This window comes from Geospiza fortis, unplaced genomic scaffold (genome assembly GCF_000277835.1).
Source record: "Geospiza fortis unplaced genomic scaffold, GeoFor_1.0 scaffold112, whole genome shotgun sequence".
Taxonomy (NCBI): domain Eukaryota; kingdom Metazoa; phylum Chordata; class Aves; order Passeriformes; family Thraupidae; genus Geospiza; species Geospiza fortis.
The window spans coordinates 28974212-28993926 of NW_005054298.1; the positions used below are offsets into that span (position 1 = coordinate 28974212).

Consider the following 19715-nt stretch of genomic DNA (forward strand, 5'->3'; position numbering starts at 1 on the left):
CTTTGAGTGGAAAATTTGGGAAGTAAACAAGTCCCCTTCTAGGCACCTGCCACCCTCGTGTGGTCTGTCCCTCAGCCTAAATAAAGTTGTGACTGCTTCTGTGGAAATTGGTGTCCTGCTGTGATGCACAAGGCACCCACAGGTTATTCAACACTGACCTCTGTCTTTTCTTACCTGTTGTATTTATCATGTAACTGGAATCATGAGATTAAGTTCAGTCTTCTTCTCTGTGGTCTTTTGTGTCAAATCTTTCTATAAAAGAATAAAGTCTTGTAAAGTAGCCTTTAGAAGGAAGAAGCAGAAGCCAAAAAATCAAATTAAGATTTGACTTAGGGCATCACAGTAAATACAGGGACTGATTATTGCTACTGGGATACACAAGATTGAAATTTTAAAAAAAGAGGAAAAAAAAGAAGGAACAGCAGAGAACTGTTTTAAAAATAAAGCATTCCAAAGCAGCCACAGACAAATCAGTAGCAGCCCTCCCTCTGTATTCTTCATTGTTACAATTGCAGTATCAGTCAGAAAATGTTTTCTAAAAGGTTGGTCGAGAATGTGCCTATTAAATGTAGTAAAACTGTAACCAGAAATGTATTTCCTTCTTGAGCAAAAAACACACACACAGAGAACTACAAAGTGAGGGCCCTCTGTTAGCCCAGTATGTTCAGTCTGCTGGGAAAGCAAAACCAAGTCAGTAATGACAAAATATTTAAGTCTAAAAGCTGCATCTTGATGAAGATTTCTAACACAATGCATTACTGCCTGAACACCAAACTGAACTGCACCTTCAGATGCTGACTTGCACGTGAACTGTCTCTTGCTCATGCCAGCTTGGCTTCCAGGAAAGCACTTGACTTTCATGTGAATTTTAAAAACTCCCACATGAACAGATATTAAAGTTTCCTCCTTTAAAGCCACACTTAAATGTTGCTGACACAGTAACACAAGAGCAGGCTTTGAAGCAGCACTTTTGCAACAACATGTGCACAGATCTCTGCTCAACTCACACTTGTTTTTCACAGAGCTGAAGTCTGATGTTATTTAAGAAAAAATTCCAAAACCTTTCAGTGTGTCTTTCCTAGTATGGTGCATATTTTGGAGGGTGAATCTTTTTACTTTTTATTTTCCTGTACTTTCTTAATGTTTCTGAGTTTTCAAAACCTACCACTTGTCAGTTACAATCTTAAATAATTTTCCCTTTTTGTTCTGTTATAACTTTTCGGGAAAAATCCACTGGGTCCAAGGTTATGAAGAGGTTGTATCAGTTTCAGCTCTGCAGGTAAGAGGGATGGAAATAAAAATTGCTAATATTTGGGGAGCTGTGATTTTTTTGCTTCAGCTACATATGAGGTTATCTAAAAAGCTGTAATGCAAAGGGAGAAAAATGCAAAAGCATAAAACTGTCTAGAGTTGTGGTAAGGTGTGTTTTCCTTCTCTCCCTGTAAGCATGATAGAAATAAGAGACATGAACTTACAGGCAAACTAACTTTGAAAAACTTTACAGGTCTTAAGATGTTATTTTTCTGCATACCAAGGCCTAAACAGGAAAACACCTAATTATGAAAACCTTTCCTTTAAAATCTCAGTAATGCTAGTCCTAGTAAATAATCTATGATAGAAGAAAATGTGCCTCACAGTTTTAAGTACTGGTAGTCTGAAGAGCTGTGGTGCCTAACTATATTGTATGAGAAGATGCAGGAGCCCCTTGCTGCCATGGGACTATGTTAACCCTGGCTGGCTTTGTCTGAAACTGGATCAATTAACTATTTTTCACATTAATGTCTGAGTGGAAGGAAATATAGAATGTGCAAGGGACTGTCATCATTCAATTCAAGTTGCATGGCAGACATTCCAAGGCTCTTTACAGAAACCAGTGTTGTCTTCTGAAGTATCTTCATATTATCCTTACATTCATGTTTTCACATCCATGATAGTGAATTTACAGAATTAAAAGGTAATTTTCTATAATAATGAGTTTTAAACTAATTTTTGGCTTTTTTTTTCCTGAAGCCAGCACTCAGACCTATTGGAATTGTTTTTAACAGCTCTTTTCAGCATCCCTGTCTCTATTGCAGTGTTTCCATCTCCCAGGGTTTAACACTTTCCCCCACAGCCTCGGCATGGCAGGCCCAACGTCCAAAGTACCTCACTCCTAAATGTACAGGTCACTGTTGTGCCACATTTTGGGTGCTGCTACAGCATCCATTCCTCCCTGGCTGCAGCCTGGGCCTATTTAACCCCACAGCAGCTGATGATGGAGCTGCCAGCACACCAAGGGAGCAACCACTGCCTTTGGGTTAAAATGGGAGAGATAAACCTGCTAGGAAAATGATTCTGAGCTGCTTTCCTTGATGCCTAAGTATTTCTATACAGAAGTGGAAGTGACAGATTGTGTCTGTTGTAGGATAATTTCCCCCCAAAAAGTTAAAAGTGTTGCCACTAACTGCCTTCCACTATATCATGTTAACACAGGAGAGGAAGCAAAGGGTCCTCTACTTTTTTGGAAAAGCAGAGTAAGGAGAACACAGTTTTCACTGAATGCTGGATTGTTCCTGCTCCAGCATTTTTAATCTGAATAGTTTTAGCAAAATATTGTTTCTTCAGAGCTTTTAGTGACCCTGTACCATTTGCATCTGCTTGCCTTCATACTGCAGCACCATGGAGATTGTATTCACTCTTATGCCCTCAAATTCACCACTTCCAAACCAATTCTACACTCTGCTATGTATAGTTAAGTGATATATTGGAATTGCAGCTGATGCATTAAAGGCCTGTTAAACTGGCTGTTGCATAAACTGATGCATCTCCTACATGATGCAGCTGTCTTGAGTTCTGGAAAGGTTTCATAGTGCTCTGATACATTGTGCATCCTCCACCTGAGAATCTCCACACTCTGTGAACCCCACAAAAGATTAAACATCTCTATTCTCTAACCAGGCATGTAAAACCACTTCTCATCTGTCTCAACAGCTGGAGAGGAACTTCTGAGGAGGAGACTTGTAACTTACCTGCATACAGCACCAAGAACCACCCTGACTTCCCCTGCCACACCTTGAGCTAAGCTCTGTCACCAGCTGAAGGCATTTGCTGCTGCTTTGGCAGCAGTAACCCAGCCCCAGTGGGGAAGATTTTCAGCAGCTGAGCTGTCACTTTGCTAACTGATCACAAGCCAGATAATGAACTCAGTTTTACTATTAGGCTTTTAAATACACTTGCAAGGGGGTGGGGAGCCCCCAAATCAGATTAAGCATTTTCTAAGGTCACAGAGAATCAGTAATAAACTAAGAGCAGAATCAGCTTTTCAAAACTTTAATCACTCCCCCTTGTTCTGCGTTCCTTTGGAAAGAGAAGCTGATAAAAATTTTTGGCCAGAGGACCTGAAAAAAAATTTAAAAGAATATTTAATCCACAAAGCTTCAACTTGTAGTATAAAAAAGTAAGATGTCTGTTTAGAAGGCTGATATCCAGCTGTAGTCCATTTTTCTTATTTTTCGTAGCTCTTTTTCCTGGGATTTAGACAATTTACACGTCATCTCTCCTAACAATTCCATATGGCTTGTATCCTCTTGTTCCATTGCTGTGACATCTTCCTCATCTGACTCATCCTCTGCTTTTTCACTCTCCATTTCTACTTCATCAGCAACTTCTTCAGCACTGGAAGATGGTTGGAAACAACCCAATTAATAGGTACTCTCGCATTCTACAGTACTATAGGGGAGAAGTATCATGCAAACAACTAAGTAAACAAGATTTTATCTTTTTTTTTCATTTCAATCTACCTTTTTTCTTTCAGTCTACCTACTATACTTCTCTTGCAATCTCAATTTCAAGCCATTTTTCAAATAGCTCTCCTCTAAGTAAACTTAAAATAGTTTTTCTTCTTGAAACATAATAGGTAACTGCAGAGCAGGCAGGTCAGCATTATGACAAATGTTACAACACTGCAGTCCTACAGGATCAGAAATGTTGGATATACTGGTAGATGAGACTGTTCAAGAAGGTCACTCCTTCAAATCTGAAAAGGGTCACTTGGTCTTAAAAACTGCTGCAATACTATTACTAGGTATTAGTTAGCATTACTAGGAAAGAAAAAAATTCTTTGGTTGTTTGGTTTTTTTTCTCTAAACATAGAGAGATGTTTGAAATGGCCATTCTCTTCTGAGTTTAAGAATTTTAAGCCTGTGCTGAAGTAAAAAGCACAATTCCAACAAATTATATGGAACTGTTATAATTTAAAATGCATTAATTAATAGTATTAATTCAAGTGTCTGTTGTATAAATATTCCAGATGTATTAAGAGTGAACTTCATGGCAAAACAGTACTGGTCTTCTAAAAATCATCTGTTTTAACACAAACTATTCATCACTCACAAAATGTAAATGGAGAAGCACACAGTAATATCATATTGCCATGGAAAATAGAAGCATTTAATGTTAATAATATATCCACTGTATAATATATACACTGATAAATTGTGGACAATCTTCAAGGGCCCAATGCTTACAATTACATGTACCTTTAAATGCACAGCCACAGCAGTCACTGCTGTCAAAGTACAAGCTCTGCAAGTGCAAATATTTACACAGGTCACTGAACTCCCACATTCTTCAGGACTGAAACTAGATGCAAGTTCCCATGTATTAGATTTCTGCCACTGTTCTGTGGCTGTTTTGTTGTGCCATGCAGTCAGAGATCCTGCAGCAGTGGCAGCACAGGGTGGCAGAAGCCAGGACACAGAACAGGCTGTAGGGCAGAACCCAGGGCACTCAGGAGCTGTGATTGTTCCTGGGTGAGCTCTGGCCCTGCGAACCACCCACTCACCCATCTGGCAAATCCACACCAACACCTGATTGCAAGGACAGGCTTTCATCCCTGGCCTGGCAGAGTCTAATGAAGCATTTTAAAGAACACATGGCACAAAAATGCAATCACCGAACTGGCTTCAGTGTAAGTGACTAGATATTAATCCTAATACAAGAGCACTGTTGTAATCCCTGTGCCTGCATTCCTTTGATCCCAAAGGAGAAAGCTACAATTTTAAGTACCTACCAATAAATTGGCATTAATGCACTGTAAGCCAAACTTAGATGTGCTTACAGTATACCCTTTTATTTTCTAGCTTAATTAGAAATGACATTTGACTTCTAAAACAATTCTTAAGATCAAGCTTCTAACTAACTGGTGTATCTAGAAACTGAAACAAAAAATTATGCAGCAAGTCACAGTAATTTCAAATAAAGTTGAGAATCTAATATTGAACCAAAAATAGCACTAAAAAGCCATTAAATCCCTGGAATAAAGTTAAATTCATAGAGAACATTTGAGTGTAAAAGGCAGTGTTTTGCATATAAACACATTAGGCAAAACCCAGCAAAAATAACAGCAACAAAAGAGCCAATACACTACACGGCCAGACCATTACCACACTGAAGTGTTCAAATTACTGAATAGATAAAGAGTGTTGGAAAACTGCTTTTACACTTCAAACAAAGACTGACACAATTTAAAGTAACTTTGATAACTAAGGAGAGTTCTTGAACTTTTCTTACCTTTTGTTCTCTTTGGAGATGAGCAATGAGTTAATAAATATAGTGCAGAGGAAGGAAGCAGATGGCAAAACGTGTGCTGGAGTGTGCAAAAGCTGCAAAGATAAAACAAAAGCTTTATGAAAGGCTTTGTTTGTCGTGATTTTGCTTGTAATTACTTTTACTGTAATTACCCTTACCTCTTTGACAGCAGGTGAAGCTTGCTCCTGCTTATTATGAACAACTGGTTTTCCAAGGTCTATATCCTCCTGTGCTTGCTGACGTCTGTGCTTTCCCAGCAGCACACTAAATGGTGTCACAGGAAGACTTTCTTCTACTGCCAGCTTGAAAAAATGTAAGTAGAATTTTAGTGTCACAAATATAAGTTCTACCTCCTTTTAAGTTACTAAAATTCAGAATAAACCCAAGTGAGAAAAGCCTACACTCAAATTTAACTCAACTGAGCTATGTGGCTCTTTGTACTCATTCTCTGTCAGGTGTCTGGAGAGAATCCTGCACAGAGGGTTACAAAACTCTCCAGAATCTGGCCCCAAGAACACTGGACTTTAGTTTGCTGATCTACCTATTAACTTCCAAGTATGGAAGGTGGTGCATGTGCCAGAAAACCAAAGGATGGGTTTTCTGATTCCACAGAACCAAAAGATAATATATATTCCAGCATCATCTGCAGGGAGATTCAATTATGCAATGGGAAGCAAAACATGGCACCTTGACTTTTGGCATTCTCCTGCATCAATATACATTAATCTGAACACCAAATTATTTCCCCACTCTCCAAAGAGACTGATTGCTTATGCCCACAGTCCCACAGCATTTTATATTAGAAAGATACTAACTTCTACTTTGATCTACTTTATCTAACCAACGAAATCAATCAAGTGCTGCTGTTATAGTTTTAACTTCTTCAAAATGAATTAAAAAAAAAATCCAATTTCCCAGACTACTTCTCCACAGAAATACATACTGGAATGCAATTCTGGAACTCCTTCTCACAGGTAAGTCACAATTGACTGACAACTGTTCATCCCCATAGTTCAGACCACACTCAAGATTCCAAGTGTTACAGAAACCAAGATAAGGAAAGAGCTTACTCAAACATTTTGCTCCATTTCTGTAACCTGAAGATTTTAGAAAATTATTATTTTTTCTCCCCAGGGGAAATGGAGAGTAGCTCACTGGTACTTAAAAAAATTTTGCAAACAGCACTTCTTGTCAAAAAATAAGCAAATCCAGATTACTGCCCCTTCAGCTAAGTGCCTGGGACTCCAGGTAAGGATCTGGTGAGCATTTTCATGGCAAAAGGGAATTTCAGTATGACAAAACAACCATCAGAATTTTGAACTGCTCTGCCCATCTCAGTCAGAAGTTCTATGAGAGGTACCTGTTTGCTTGATGGTGTGAGCCTTTCTTCCAGAGACTTTGTGCTAAGTGTCATTAGCTCCTAAAATACAGAAGGATGTTATGATATGTTATGATATGTGAAACTGCTTTCTATATTTGCATAGCTTGCCTACAGAAACTTCCAACTGGCCCAAAAGTTTTATCAGTCAAGTGGAAGAGGCAAAACCATGTCTTCATCTGTATTTTGTAAAGAAATTGAAGAGAAGCAAGAATGGACCTAGAGGTTCTATATGCTTTTTAGGAAAACAAACAAAAAACCCCACACCCCCATCAGAAATTACAGGGAAACTGAATATCACATGGAACATTTGAATAATCAGCAATAATTCATACAGCTTCTAGGTGCTTGTTTAAGTTAAACAGCATAGGCAATGTTCCCAAGTTATCTAGTCTCTTGTATCAATGAAGCAGCATAAAACTATTCACAAGAATAGTAGAAAACCAATAGAAAACCAGTAAATAATTTTGCTCTTAGGCTGTTTTGGCAGTTAAACGCTTTCAACAAAGCACAGCTTATAATGACATGAAATCAAAAAAGGAACTCCTATGCTCACAAGCAGAACTCTGAATTCCTATCAATCCATTTTAAAGAAAACAGTTTTTCCCCTGGAACCACCTACCAATTACTATTCCTTACTTGTGTATCTGTAAGAAAAAACAGTTGGGATTTTCTTAGCCACAGGTATTTTTCTGAGCTTATAATTTCAGGTTCATCTCTTGGAATGAAGGCAGCAAGCAGGATCTTTTCTTTACAAAGATTTCTCTGGATGTAGACTGGCCATGGCTCACTTGGTTTAAACACAAACACTGCAAAACCAAAAATATCTTCTTTTAAAATCAGGAAATTCTTACACTCCTGGCCAGCTGTCAAAGCCCTGCATATCACAGCCAAGAAGGCTGGACAGGATTGCTTCCAAGCAGCACTTCACAGGAATTTAACTGGCTAACTTCACTCAGTAATAGAAGGGACCTTTCACAATACTCCAGTCCACAGAACACACTTGGAAATTACCATTTCTGTAGGAAGAGTTAATTTAATGTCAGAGCTCTAAAATGTAGCTGCACAGTTCTGCATTTACAAGAGAAGGTCAAGAACATTTGAGACCCTCACCCAGAAAGTGTGGTTAATCCTGAGATATATCCTGTACCTGAAACTACCAGCTGGAAGAAAAGGTAACACACTTTATCTGAATGCTGCTGTCAGATATGGCTCAGTTCCCACAGGTGCAGGCACACCCTGAAGTCCCTCTCCAGCTTTCATGGTCTGAATTCTAAGAAAACCTTTTCTAGGAATTGTGCTTCCCCAGTTTTAAATTCTGCTGATTATGACTAGTGAAAGAAGGCTTTGTACTTACAGCTGGACTCTTTGGAGAGCCATGAGACTGCAGCAATGTGTTCAGAAAGGGGATCAGGTTGCAGCACTACGACGTTGAGGTGGGCACTCCACTCCACTGAAAAGCACAGCAAGAGGCAGAGGTGAAAAGGAGCCAAATAAAAGGTCAAACAAACAACACACAAGGCCTTAGCTGCTGGAAGAGGCAGCTTCACTCATTCCCTGGTGAATAAAAACACACAAATGCTGCCAACTCCTACACAAGTGTAAGAAATACTACCTATTACTGGGTTATCATTCACCTAACCCAAGATTTATTCTGCACACACAAAGCACATGCACACAGACAGTATCCTATCCTAAGTATGAAAATAATCCCATTTCCACAGGGCATTTTGTAGTGTGTTAAATCTGGAACTGAACTAGAATTATTTCAAGGTTTCACAGTGATTTCAAGTAATAAATTACTCTAGCACACATTCAAGCTGATCTTACATGCACAAGTGAGCAGGTTCCAGCAACACAGAAAGCCATAATCAGTGGCACCAATAAGGTACTTGGAACATGTTAGTCTCCCAAAGCAGATGTTCCTACAGAAGTAAGAAGTCAAAACAAATTAGTCACCTTCAGAGTTCATCTTTGTTTTTTTTCTATGTAGCAATTACTCACAAGTCACAAAAACTATTTAGTTATGATTTACTTTTGGTATCTAAATCCAAAGTTTGCTTTTTGCATTCACCTCTAGTGGCATGAAACTCCACACATAACTATCAGATAAATCTGATAATTTAAAGTGTGCATAATTATGTAAGGATTACATGTTTCTACAGCATTCCAATATAAAGGAGGGATTTAAAACTCTAAAATAAATTACAAACCCATACATAACTCTAAGTATTCACATTGGGATTGGAAAATAAATTAGTATTTAGAGAAGCCCTACTATTATTTAGGAACTAGAATGAGAGTAGTAGTTTAAAAAGGGCTATTAGAGCTCCAGTTGAAGAAAGCATGAGATTTAATTTCTCAGTCTCTTGTTTGAGAATAACAGAACAGCCTTAGGACTTGTAATGATAAAAGATTTTTAAAAAAGCTAATAAGGGACAGAATTTGTATATTAAAGCATAGCCCTTTGACATTATGCAAATAATACAGTAATTCATTATATTCCTAGAGTAATTTATTTCCTTTTAATATAACAAATAGTAGAGGTTATAAGAGGAGGCAGCTGGCCTGGGAAAAGCTTGCCACTGCACCAAGCTGGTGGCTCACATGCCTCCCACAATTTTCCTCCACACTAGTTTCAGAATAACATTTCTCAATTTCTAATCTTAGAGGACCAACATAAAACAGATTTCATAACACAAAAGAAATGCTTACAAACATACACACAGCACATGAAAGGGAGAAACCTCTGTATGCTGCTATGATTCTTTGTGCCAAGAGTCTTTAAAATATTGTGACCATACAATGTTGATGTCTTTTATCATGACAGCATAGAATGGAGCATTGCTGGGATAGTCTGCCAGGAAAACATGGATTTTTGAACAGAGGTTACAGAGGATGAAGATATGTATTTCATAGTACAGGTAAGGTCATCATGCCTTTATGGTTTATTGATATAATTTCCATTTGCATGCATGCATACACAAATAAAGAACCAACTGTTTGCATTTACACTTTTCCCGGACTTTGATTCACCCCTGGATTAATGGGGGAAAAGAGAAGGGCTATCAACACACTACTTGTGTGTCCCATGATAGAGATTTGAGGATGGGAGGTACAAGAGACATAAGCAAGTAAGAAGGAACTGCAAGGCTCAATCTTATTTTTAGAATAAAAAAAGCCATGGCCACCTAAAAGCCATTTTAGTCTTTTCTATATACAAATTTAAGACTGATAAAATCAATGTTTATGTGTATATGTTTATGAGCATATACAAGGTCTTGGACTGCTATGAATTGATTCTTTCTTTTCTGAGAGTTCAAATGAGACAAAAAAAGAGCAGATGAAAAATGTACCTTATATTTCCAGGTGGGTGGCAAAATGTACACTTAAGATCCCAAGTAAGTGAATCCCATACAGTGACAGTTCCTTCAAAGCTAACAGCCAGCAAAGAGCCATCTTCTGAGAAGCAGCAGTTTGTAGCTTGGTAGTTGTGGTAGCTGCCTACAAAGTCACAGCTCCAGCTCACACTCTGGTGTGCTGCATTGAATGAACAAGCCAGTTAATTCAAGTCCATACATGAAGAAAGAATTCAATTATTACTGCGAAACAGGCTCAAGGCAAAACAGTTTTCTTTCAGAATTTTTGAAGAGTACAGAGAATCTGTCCTGTTCTAATAGGAGAAACAGCTGCTAGGGTTTTCATTTGTCCTCAGGTTTGCATTTGAACAGTGAACCTCGAGACTGACATGGTACAATATTCATGCTTAGTTTGCCAACTCCAATAACTGTGCTCTCACAGAGGCAGAGGTTAGGAAAAATGATACCCAAGTAGTTTCAGCACTTACTGTTCTGGAAAAATTGTTCTGTCAAAACTCTAGCAAGAACACAGGAGCATTACTCAAAATCTGAACACAGCTTGCATTTGAGTCCAACAAAGCTCATGGTTCATTTACAGAGGATTTGAGGATCACCAAGTGACCCACCAGCATGCTTCCTTCAGTTGGTTCACCTGCCACTGCATTCTGTTTGGACACCTTTACCCCTGTTGATAGTTACCAGAAAATAAACTGGAGCAAACTGATGTACTTACCACATTAACACACATTTCCCAGTATAAAATAATTCCTACAGCATGCTTTTGAAACATTTGAGTAGGATGAGCAAAAAAAACGAAAATCACCCTATGCTAAGTTACTCTTTATATAATGGCCACAAGTTGATGATTAAAAGACCTGCCTGTTAAAAAAAAAAAAAAAGCCAGAAACGATTGAGTACTTCCAACTGCATGGCACCATCTAGGGGCCCAGCAAGAGACCTGCTGCAATGAACACATACCAGAGTGAACTCAGCTGAGGAGCCCTTTGCCAAACTAGTATTTGCTGCAGAGAAGCTGCAGCATGTCAAGCCTTTCTGCCTGAGCATTCCTACTCTGCCCCACTGGGCAAATACACCAGAGCAGCCACCAGTAATTGGTACTTTTACATATGCCACAAAACAGAGCCCTGTAGTCACTCAAATACAAACACCCTGAGGAGGCCAGTCAGCAGATACAAAACTATTTTGTGGAAGGAAAAAAAATTAAGTTTCATCCCTAACTAATACTGTGCTCAAGATCAAAGTATCTGCTCATTAAGTTAAGATATAATTTAACCTCAGAATAATTTATGAAAAAAAGCAAAACCAAACCCTCTTTCAGATACCACTGGGGAGATTACTACTAATACAGTAAATGACACAAGTTTTGTCTGTCTTCTCATGAGCAGCCACAGTTGAGGGACAAAGAGCTTGGAAAGGGAAAGTCTGGCAAAGTCTGCCAAATGGAAACCCTAGCAGCTCTAAAGTACTTTTGAACATGTTCTCACCTGCCCATGAAAAGACAAACAGATTTCTAGACTGCAAGCAGCTCAGCAACACCACTATCACAGCTACTTAGGAACATGAAATGACAAGACAGCCAAGTGGCAGGAAAGTGCCACCTCACTTACGTGTGCCTGACACTGTAATAACATTGAAGTAAAAGGACATTAATATGTTGGAAATCTTTTGTATTTCACATCCAGAGGCATACAGAACAATCAATAAATATACACAAATGGTGTGTTTGAAAGAAGTGACATCAGCATGTCTTTCTTGAGGTTAAATTTGGTTATTAAAAGTATCTCAGAAATACCTAGATACCCATTCTATGATGTTCAAGTACCTAATGGAAAGGAAGGATGTTCAAAAAATGAACTCTGAAGTGGTGGATATGTCAAATTGCAGAAGTGCTATTATTTTACACTAATTCACCTCAAAAACAGTAACACATTTCTGTACACTGCTCCTTTGAGCAGAAGTCTCAAATGAAAAGCCAACCCAGAGGACTGACAAAAATCCATTCTCTCAGCATGGAAAAATCATTACCAGAAACAGTTCTTTAACCAATGAACATAGGCTGCCACTCCCTTCTGCAGCAGCTTGCCAAGGTCTTTGGTTATATCAGGAACCTCCAGACCAAACTAATACTATAAACTACAGCAGAACTCCATCACAGGACGCTCAGGAGAACACAACACTTCATGCAGCAGCAGAAGCAGATCAATGCAGGGGACTGAGCAAATGAAAGTAGGGTTCTAATTTCTACAGCATGACTTCAAATGGCATTGTAGGTCCTTTCCAACTCAGGTTATTCTTATATTCTACGTTAAAAGGTGCAAGTAAGAGTAAGTTATATTTTGGCCACACTTACCTTCTGGATCAGAGTCTTCTACCATCACCCAGACTTTAAACACACAGTCTCTGCCAGTTGTTACCAGTATGAGAGAGCCATCTCCCAGTTCATCCATGTCACGAAAGCACATGTCTGTGATGTGGTTGTCATGGGGCGTGTTTATTCTGGTGTTCAGTGCAAAGCTATAGGAAAAGAAAGCAAAAGGTTGTCATTCTGTTTCATTTGGAACCTGGGGAGAATTCAGTTCAAGCTGATTCTGGAATGGGCAGAGAGAAGAGCAATCAAAGGAATTTCTAATTAAGACAGCTAAATGCTATTGCATTAACAGATCAGGTTCCCCTAATGGCTTCCATACATTAGCCCAGCACCAAGAATTATCAGTAGGCAAGCATCTCTCAAACACTCAGCCTGAACCCTGGGCAGTCTTTCCAGTAGTTAGAAAATCAGTCATGTGGTTATCTGTGTAGTAGCTTTCTTTTGCTTTGTTTCTTTAAGAAAATAATTTGTAGTCAAAATGTCATTTTTTAAAGATGAAAATTAAGGAAAGGCTATTAACCAGGAAAGGAAAATTAGGGAAAGGCTATTAATGCATATGTTAGCTAAAGACAAAGACCAACAATACAATTATAAGCTTCTGAATCCATCAATTAATGATGGATTAAATAGAGGTAGGAAAACTATATGAGCTACAGAACCATTCTGTCAGGTCCATGATTTTTAATACCAAGAAAATTTGTGAATTTAAGTCCCATGGTTACAACTGTCTCTAATTACTCTGAGTAAAATAGATCCAGAGCAATTATTTCCTGTGTGAATTCAGTGCAACTCTGTGCTCTGCTGCAGATGCTGTAGTGCGCATAGTAAATTCCCAGATCTTTGCAAGGCAACATCTGTGCAGGGATTTGTGAGACTGACAGCTGGAAGGCCAGCTGTTACCATTACCTCTGTGTTTCTTCACTGTAGAACCACAGCTTCAGCTGTAGCTCGGGGTCAGCCACTTCCTCACTCTCCTCCACCGTGGCCAGCCAGGTGCCCCGAGCGCTGAACGCGACCTTCACCAGGTCCGACTGCTTCAGGCCCGCCTGGTGGATGTACTGCCGCTGCACGATGTCCAGCTGCAAAGCAAGGCCACAGGGGAGTTAAAATTCAGGTGCAGCTGGAAGAGATATCACTCATGAAACCACAGAGGAAGCACGTTCTGAAGGCTCCAGTTAGACCAGACTGGGCTGTGGCATGAAGAAGTATGCCAACATGTGGGGAAAGCAGAATTTGAGCACGTGCATTCCACAATGATGCAAAGTGTAGGAAAGAATGAAAAATAATTTGAAGGTGTTTTACCTACAAATTTTTGCCATTTAACAGGATAGCACATTGTTTTAGAGTACTTTTTTCAGTATCAATATTTAGATTTGCTTAGCACATGAATATAGAGATAAAGCCAAGAACATGTCAGCCTGCAATCCAGCCTTGTGGGATAGCTGTAACGTTTTTTCCCCATTTGCCATATTAAGTCTTCAAATAAATTCTGATGCACAAGTAACTTGACTGAGTGAGTTAAAGTTTTGGTATAAGCCCATTCAACTTACACTGAACAACTGTTGGTCACTCTGGAGGGAATAGAACTGCAAGTGGCCTGGCTCTCCATTCAGGACCAAAGCTTTAGTTCTAGGATCAACCACTAGGCCAGTCTTGACATCTCTACCTGGAAACAAAATTCAGGTGACAAATGACCAAAGCTGTCAAGTGACACATTCCACCCTCTAAGTGGACGACAAATTTTACTGCACTTACTTTTGATTAGCCCTTGAATACTTTTGGAAAACCTTAGGTTGCTGTTGATTATTGTAATTCCTGAAAGAGAAAGCAGACCAAGTCTCACAAAAAGCACACATCTCTCGGTGGGAAAGAACTGTAACCACCTGTACTGTAAATGTATCTTTTCCCAGTTTACGACACCAAAGTGGAAAACCAAGTTACAGCAGTCACCAAGCAAATTCACAGAACTGATCAAAGAGCAAAATAATCTGTTTTTTCAGATCATTAATGAAATTTTATACAGTTCTTAGTTAATTCATCCAAAATCATCAAAATAAAGCTCATAGAGATTTGCATTTCCACTGAAGTGATACTTGGATGTGTTTTGGCTTACTGTTGTCTGTGTGCAGGGTGCAGCAGAGAACGCCGTCAGAGGACATGGAGATGCACTCGATGGGAGACCCCAAACGAGGCAGGAAATCCTTCTGGCATGAAGATTCATTGTGCCACTGGACTAGAACAGATTCAACTCCACCACTCAGCAACCTGGTTCCTTTTCCAGCAACAAAATACAGTTAAAAGGTTTTGCTTAAAAAGAAATGAAATCAGCACCCTGTGTCTTTACAATGACAGACAGACATGAGTTTCTCAAAACTTTTTAAACTGAGAATGAGAAAACATGCTTTTCATTATCTCCTGTTAAATTGCTAGAGAAACTTGGATTAAGTAACAGGAACTTGTGTCTACAGTGAAATTTCAGCAATGCTTTGGGAGTAGTAGATCCCATCACTTTCTGAATCAGCTGGGTATTTGTGTTAGGATATGGCTGAATTATTCTCCTGTAAAAAGTACTTAAGAAGAATAGTTCAGATCACACAATTCAGATAGAAGTGTAGTATTTCTGACAGGAGGTTTGAGCTCAGACAAGACTGGCTTGTTTTATTTGGATGCAAGTAAAACTGGCAGGAACTCATCAGTACTACTGATGAAATGGAAGGGGCAGAAGAATGGAGGTGAGGGAGAAGAGGTGAGATAAGGGGTTAGATTTTTACTTCTACAACAAAAGGAAGATATTTGACATTACAAATGCCAATCAAAATGCATATAAAAGTAACTCCTTTAGTTTTTATTTCAGATCCTTCCTGGATACACTTAAAATTCTGGAAATTAACTTGTTAGTAAGTGGACAAACTTGGAGCTTCTACAGATTCTTCCTTGTCTGCTGCAACACTTCAAATTTGAGGTTTTGTTTGTTTGATGGAGATTTTTGGGTTCTTTTGGTAGGGTTTTTCTTATTGCTTTGTTTTGGTTTTTATTTTTCTTTTACTCACCCTCCAAAGAATAAGCCAGATCCATGACAGTATCATGATGCCAGTGCAGTGCTGAATATGTGTATGCTTTCTTGTGGTGGAAATTCCTCCTGTGTGGAGAGGAACAAAACAATTCTTTACACACAACATCAACAACAGAGTAAACCAAAGGAAATATTGAACTGAATCAATTATATCATCCAGTCGTCTACCTTCTAGACTGGTTTATCCTATGCTCAAGTGATGCAGAAGAAGGGAAGGAACCACGCTACAGGTTTTCAGAAGCTTCCTGGTCTACACCTCACATCTTAGATCATCAGCAGCCCTGGAGGCAACTTAACCATGTAGTGTTTCTAATCATGTATTCCACTGATGTGCTCTCCTTAGATGTGTCCATAAAGAGTTATTTCACCTGTTCCTACATTACCTTTTACACCTAAGTTTAGATTTAACTGAGCATAACTTAACATAGCATTTTTTCCACTTGACATACAGACTTGTCAGCACTGCAGGTTCATTGCTCATTCTGACTTCTGAAAATGGCATTGCTAAGGACAAATTAGACTGCTTTGCTCAGGTTTGACTTAATTCCTACAGTCAGAGGAGCTGATGGGATACACAGTTAACCAAACTGCACATACCAGAGGCGAATCTTTCCATCAGCATGGCCAGTTGCAATGCAATCCTCTGTAGGATGGCACACGACACAAGTGAAGCGATTGTCACCTCCTTTTGTCTTCGCTGTACTTAAGGAAAACCTTCAAAAGTTAAGAAAGGAACTTTAATTTTAAGAGTTAGGTTGGTTTTTCTAAAACAAATCTTCAAAAGGATCAGCTAGTGCACATAAAAAATAATTCTGATTAGAAAAATTAAACATTTTCAAGTTGTTATGGTTACATGCACTCTCAAAAAATAGTGACAGACTTATTTTCCTCTTGATTTCCATAATTCTTCACCTTCAATCAAGGTGAAAGAGTTTTTGCTTCTGTCTTTCTCTCTCTCCCTCTCCTTTTCTCCTGCTTCTCTCCCGCTGCCTGGGCCCTGCCCAAACTATGCCCACCACTTGTTTCAGGTCAGCATCAACCTATGTATTTAACTGAAAAAAATACATTCCTGAGCTGCAAAGGTAAGGTACCACTGCCCCTGATCTGCTCACTGTTCACTTCTACAGGAAGCTTCTCATATAGTGACTACATCCCCTCCAGCAGAAAACCAAATATGAGACCATGTGTGCACACATCATGAGTTAAAAACCATTTAGGATAGATCAGACTGAATGAATACCTGACATTTTCATTCTTATTCTTACCTGTTCAACAATTTCCGTTTAAAAAAATAAACTTGGAGATTCACATCCTTTACTGATACCACATATGAATCCTGTTAAAGTAAAGCCATTTAGGACACACAGATTATCTTTTCACACAAGAAAAAAATCAAGTACATTTCACTACAAAATACTTTACTCTGGAGACAACATATAAGCTGATATTGAGCAAATACTTTCCCATTATAAGTCTCAAAGTTTCTTTTTTTTTTTTTTGGTAATATTAAAAAGAGTATAGTTTTTATACCAATTAATTTACTTCCAGTTTTGTTTCAGTACTGCTGTGCTTTGTATAAAGGTATAAACAGCATAGAGTTCATCTGAGAGGGAAAAAACCTCCAACCAACCAACACCAAGAGAAGAAAAAAACCCAGAGGTGAGCATACTTCTCTTCCAAATGCAATTTGCTTCGGTGATGCACCCACACCATCCAGAACCACTGAGAGCTCCTTGCCTTCCAGATCTTGGCCTGCTCCTTTTGTCAGCTTAACTGAGACCAGCTGGAATGTATCTGACCAAAGAAAAAAATCTGTCAGAAACCAACAGTAGTACTGAAGAATGAGGACCAGACAGTGGGTATCAGTGCAAGGGTAAGCAGAAGAATCCAAGGGAAGCTCTTGCTCTGAAGTAGCAACATATTATAGTACACAGTGAGGCCAAGCTGTATTTATTGCAGACAAAATCCCATTAAAAAATACTAGACATGCTGTGAATAGGACAAGTCTGTTTATGGTAATAAATGCCTAAGGTTACTGCCTAAGGTGGGAGAATGATCCCCAGCACTCATACCCAACTTCAGTAGTGTAACCTGAACCTTGGTGAGCACTCAAAGATGAGCTCAAAGATGAACTGCATCTATGAGACCACAACCATGCAGTACATGCTTCAAAAGCAAAGACAAGCACTCTTCTAGACAAATATTGGAATGACAGATGTTACAGAATGAGAATGAAAGAGGTACAAAGTGCAGAACTAGACATCTGCCACAGGATTTAAAAAATATTTCACAATTAACATATTAAAGCCCATTCTTGCAGCACACTGCTCACTGCTGGGACAGTAGCACAGACACAGAATGACTGAGATGACATGGATGATGGTGTATTTACTGCAGACAAAATCTCATTAAAAAATACCTAGGCATGCTGTGAATAGGACAAGTCTGCTTATGGTATTACTGCCTAAGGTGGGAGACTAATCTCACAGACACAGAATGACTGAGATGGCATGGATGATGCTGCCTGTACTGTACCTCGTTCACCCTTCTTTGGAATGACAACAAACACCGAGTCCTCAGCACTGGCAAGCGCGTACAGTGCCAGAAGTTTGGATCCTACAGTGAAAGTCTGAAGGAAAAAAAAAGAGAAGGAAATCAATAATAACTACATTTGTGTGTATGTCTTTAAAATAAGGAAATCATGTCTTACAGAAAGGTTCATGTATTAATTAAAATCCTCAATTCTAAGACAAATACATCTTTATTCTATCAAGGACTGATACAAATGTTAAAACAGTACTAATAAAATATGAGACATCAGATTTACTGAAAAGCTTTAGGATACCTTATCTCTAACACAAAGCAGAAGGCACACCCAGAGTGGGTATTTAGCAGAAAATATGAGCAAGAGTAAGCAGCCCACATTTTCAAGCCATTGGATCAATTCTTAATGGTGTATCCCAAACTGCAGCACACTTCCCAGAGCTACCCTGGACTCGAAACTGCAGCAGGTCGCAAGGTCAGTATGTCAGTACATCTCCCAGCTTCTTCCCCAAAGGATCTGCATCATTATCATCACCACACATTCTTTTACCGACACAATCAGATGGGTTTTAGGTTGTGTTTGTAGTAGAACAACCCATCTCAGACTGATTTGTGCCCATTTTTGTCATGCTGTTAACAGGAATAACTCAACATACTTTAATGGGAATGCCATCCATGAAGTCCCACAGCTTAATGGTGCCATCGAGAGAGGAAGAATAGAGCTGAAGATAAAAAACCAAAACCAACTGTATAAGTAATAGCAATATATCAAAGCCAGATTCTACATAAAATCACAACCAGGTAACTGAATAATAAAAAATACAGGACAGAGGCCAGCTCTGTGCTGACTTCAAATAAAGTGCAAACGCAAAACCACTACTCTAGTTCAAAATGTACATTGTCACAAAGAGTGAATGCACAGATACCCACCATGTGAACATCTAATTTTACAAAGCTAACATATAGATTTACCAACATTTCACAAAGCTAACATGTAGACTTACTTATTTACCAACATCCCTCTTGGTAAATAAATCTTGCTTATATCCAGACACCAAAAAAGTCCAAGCAAACTAGGAGCAGGGAACGCAGGCTGGGGGCAGAGGGAGCCACTGGGGAAGTTAAATGGATTTAGTCACATCTGCATCACTACCAGCAGATACAGAAGGGTGAACACCGATCACAGTATTTCTGATCTTCTCATATGCTTCTTTTACTCTTTCAATCAATTTCAACCGAAAATTTTGCTGTATTTCCGTTTTGTTGTCATTCCATTCAAGGAGTGCAATCCACATGACATTTCACGTTTCTGTTCGTAGGAAACTGACACAGCTCTACCCTTCTTGTCAGATTTCAGCGAAACATCAGCTCCACGATGCCCTAATCCCTCCCAGCCCCTTCCCA

The 19715-nt window shown here is 39.0% G+C and overlaps 1 protein-coding gene and 1 long non-coding RNA gene across 2 annotated transcripts; one reads left to right on the forward strand and one right to left on the reverse strand.

The window, feature by feature from the left end:
* Positions 1-3293: 3293 nt before the first annotated feature.
* WDR75 (WD repeat domain 75) lies at positions 3294-19147 on the reverse strand. Its single transcript, XM_031057445.1, has 19 exons — positions 18968-19147; positions 18303-18396; positions 17437-17561; positions 17033-17103; positions 16365-16481; positions 15745-15833; positions 14808-14966; positions 14450-14509; positions 14245-14360; positions 13601-13773; positions 12677-12840; positions 10303-10486; positions 8777-8871; positions 8304-8399; positions 7586-7755; positions 6929-6988; positions 5727-5870; positions 5551-5642; positions 3294-3654 (listed from the first exon to the last, which is right to left on the reverse strand). Exons 1-19 carry the CDS (start codon positions 18986-18988, stop codon positions 3450-3452), a joined length of 2235 nt encoding a protein of 744 aa, XP_030913305.1. The 5' UTR covers positions 18989-19147; the 3' UTR covers positions 3294-3449.
* On the forward strand, positions 5828-14948 carry LOC115947912. The gene is made up of 3 exons (XR_004081772.1): positions 5828-5881; positions 9777-9870; positions 14824-14948. It is a non-coding gene; the product is annotated as an uncharacterized LOC115947912 (long non-coding RNA).
* Positions 19148-19715: the final 568 nt, after the last annotated feature.

Excerpts from the sequence above, each read along its gene's own strand:
- WDR75 (XM_031057445.1), bottom strand. The coding sequence starts at position 18,988 with ATGGATGGCATTCCCATTAAA. Across the intron at positions 18,397-18,967 it reads TGGATGGCATTCCCATTAAA|ACTTTCACTGTAGGATCCAA; the intron begins GTATGTTGAGTT and ends TTTTTCCTTCAG. Across the intron at positions 14,361-14,449 it reads TATTCAAGGGCTAATCAAAA|GTAGAGATGTCAAGACTGGC; the intron begins GTAAGTGCAGTA and ends TTTTGTTTCCAG.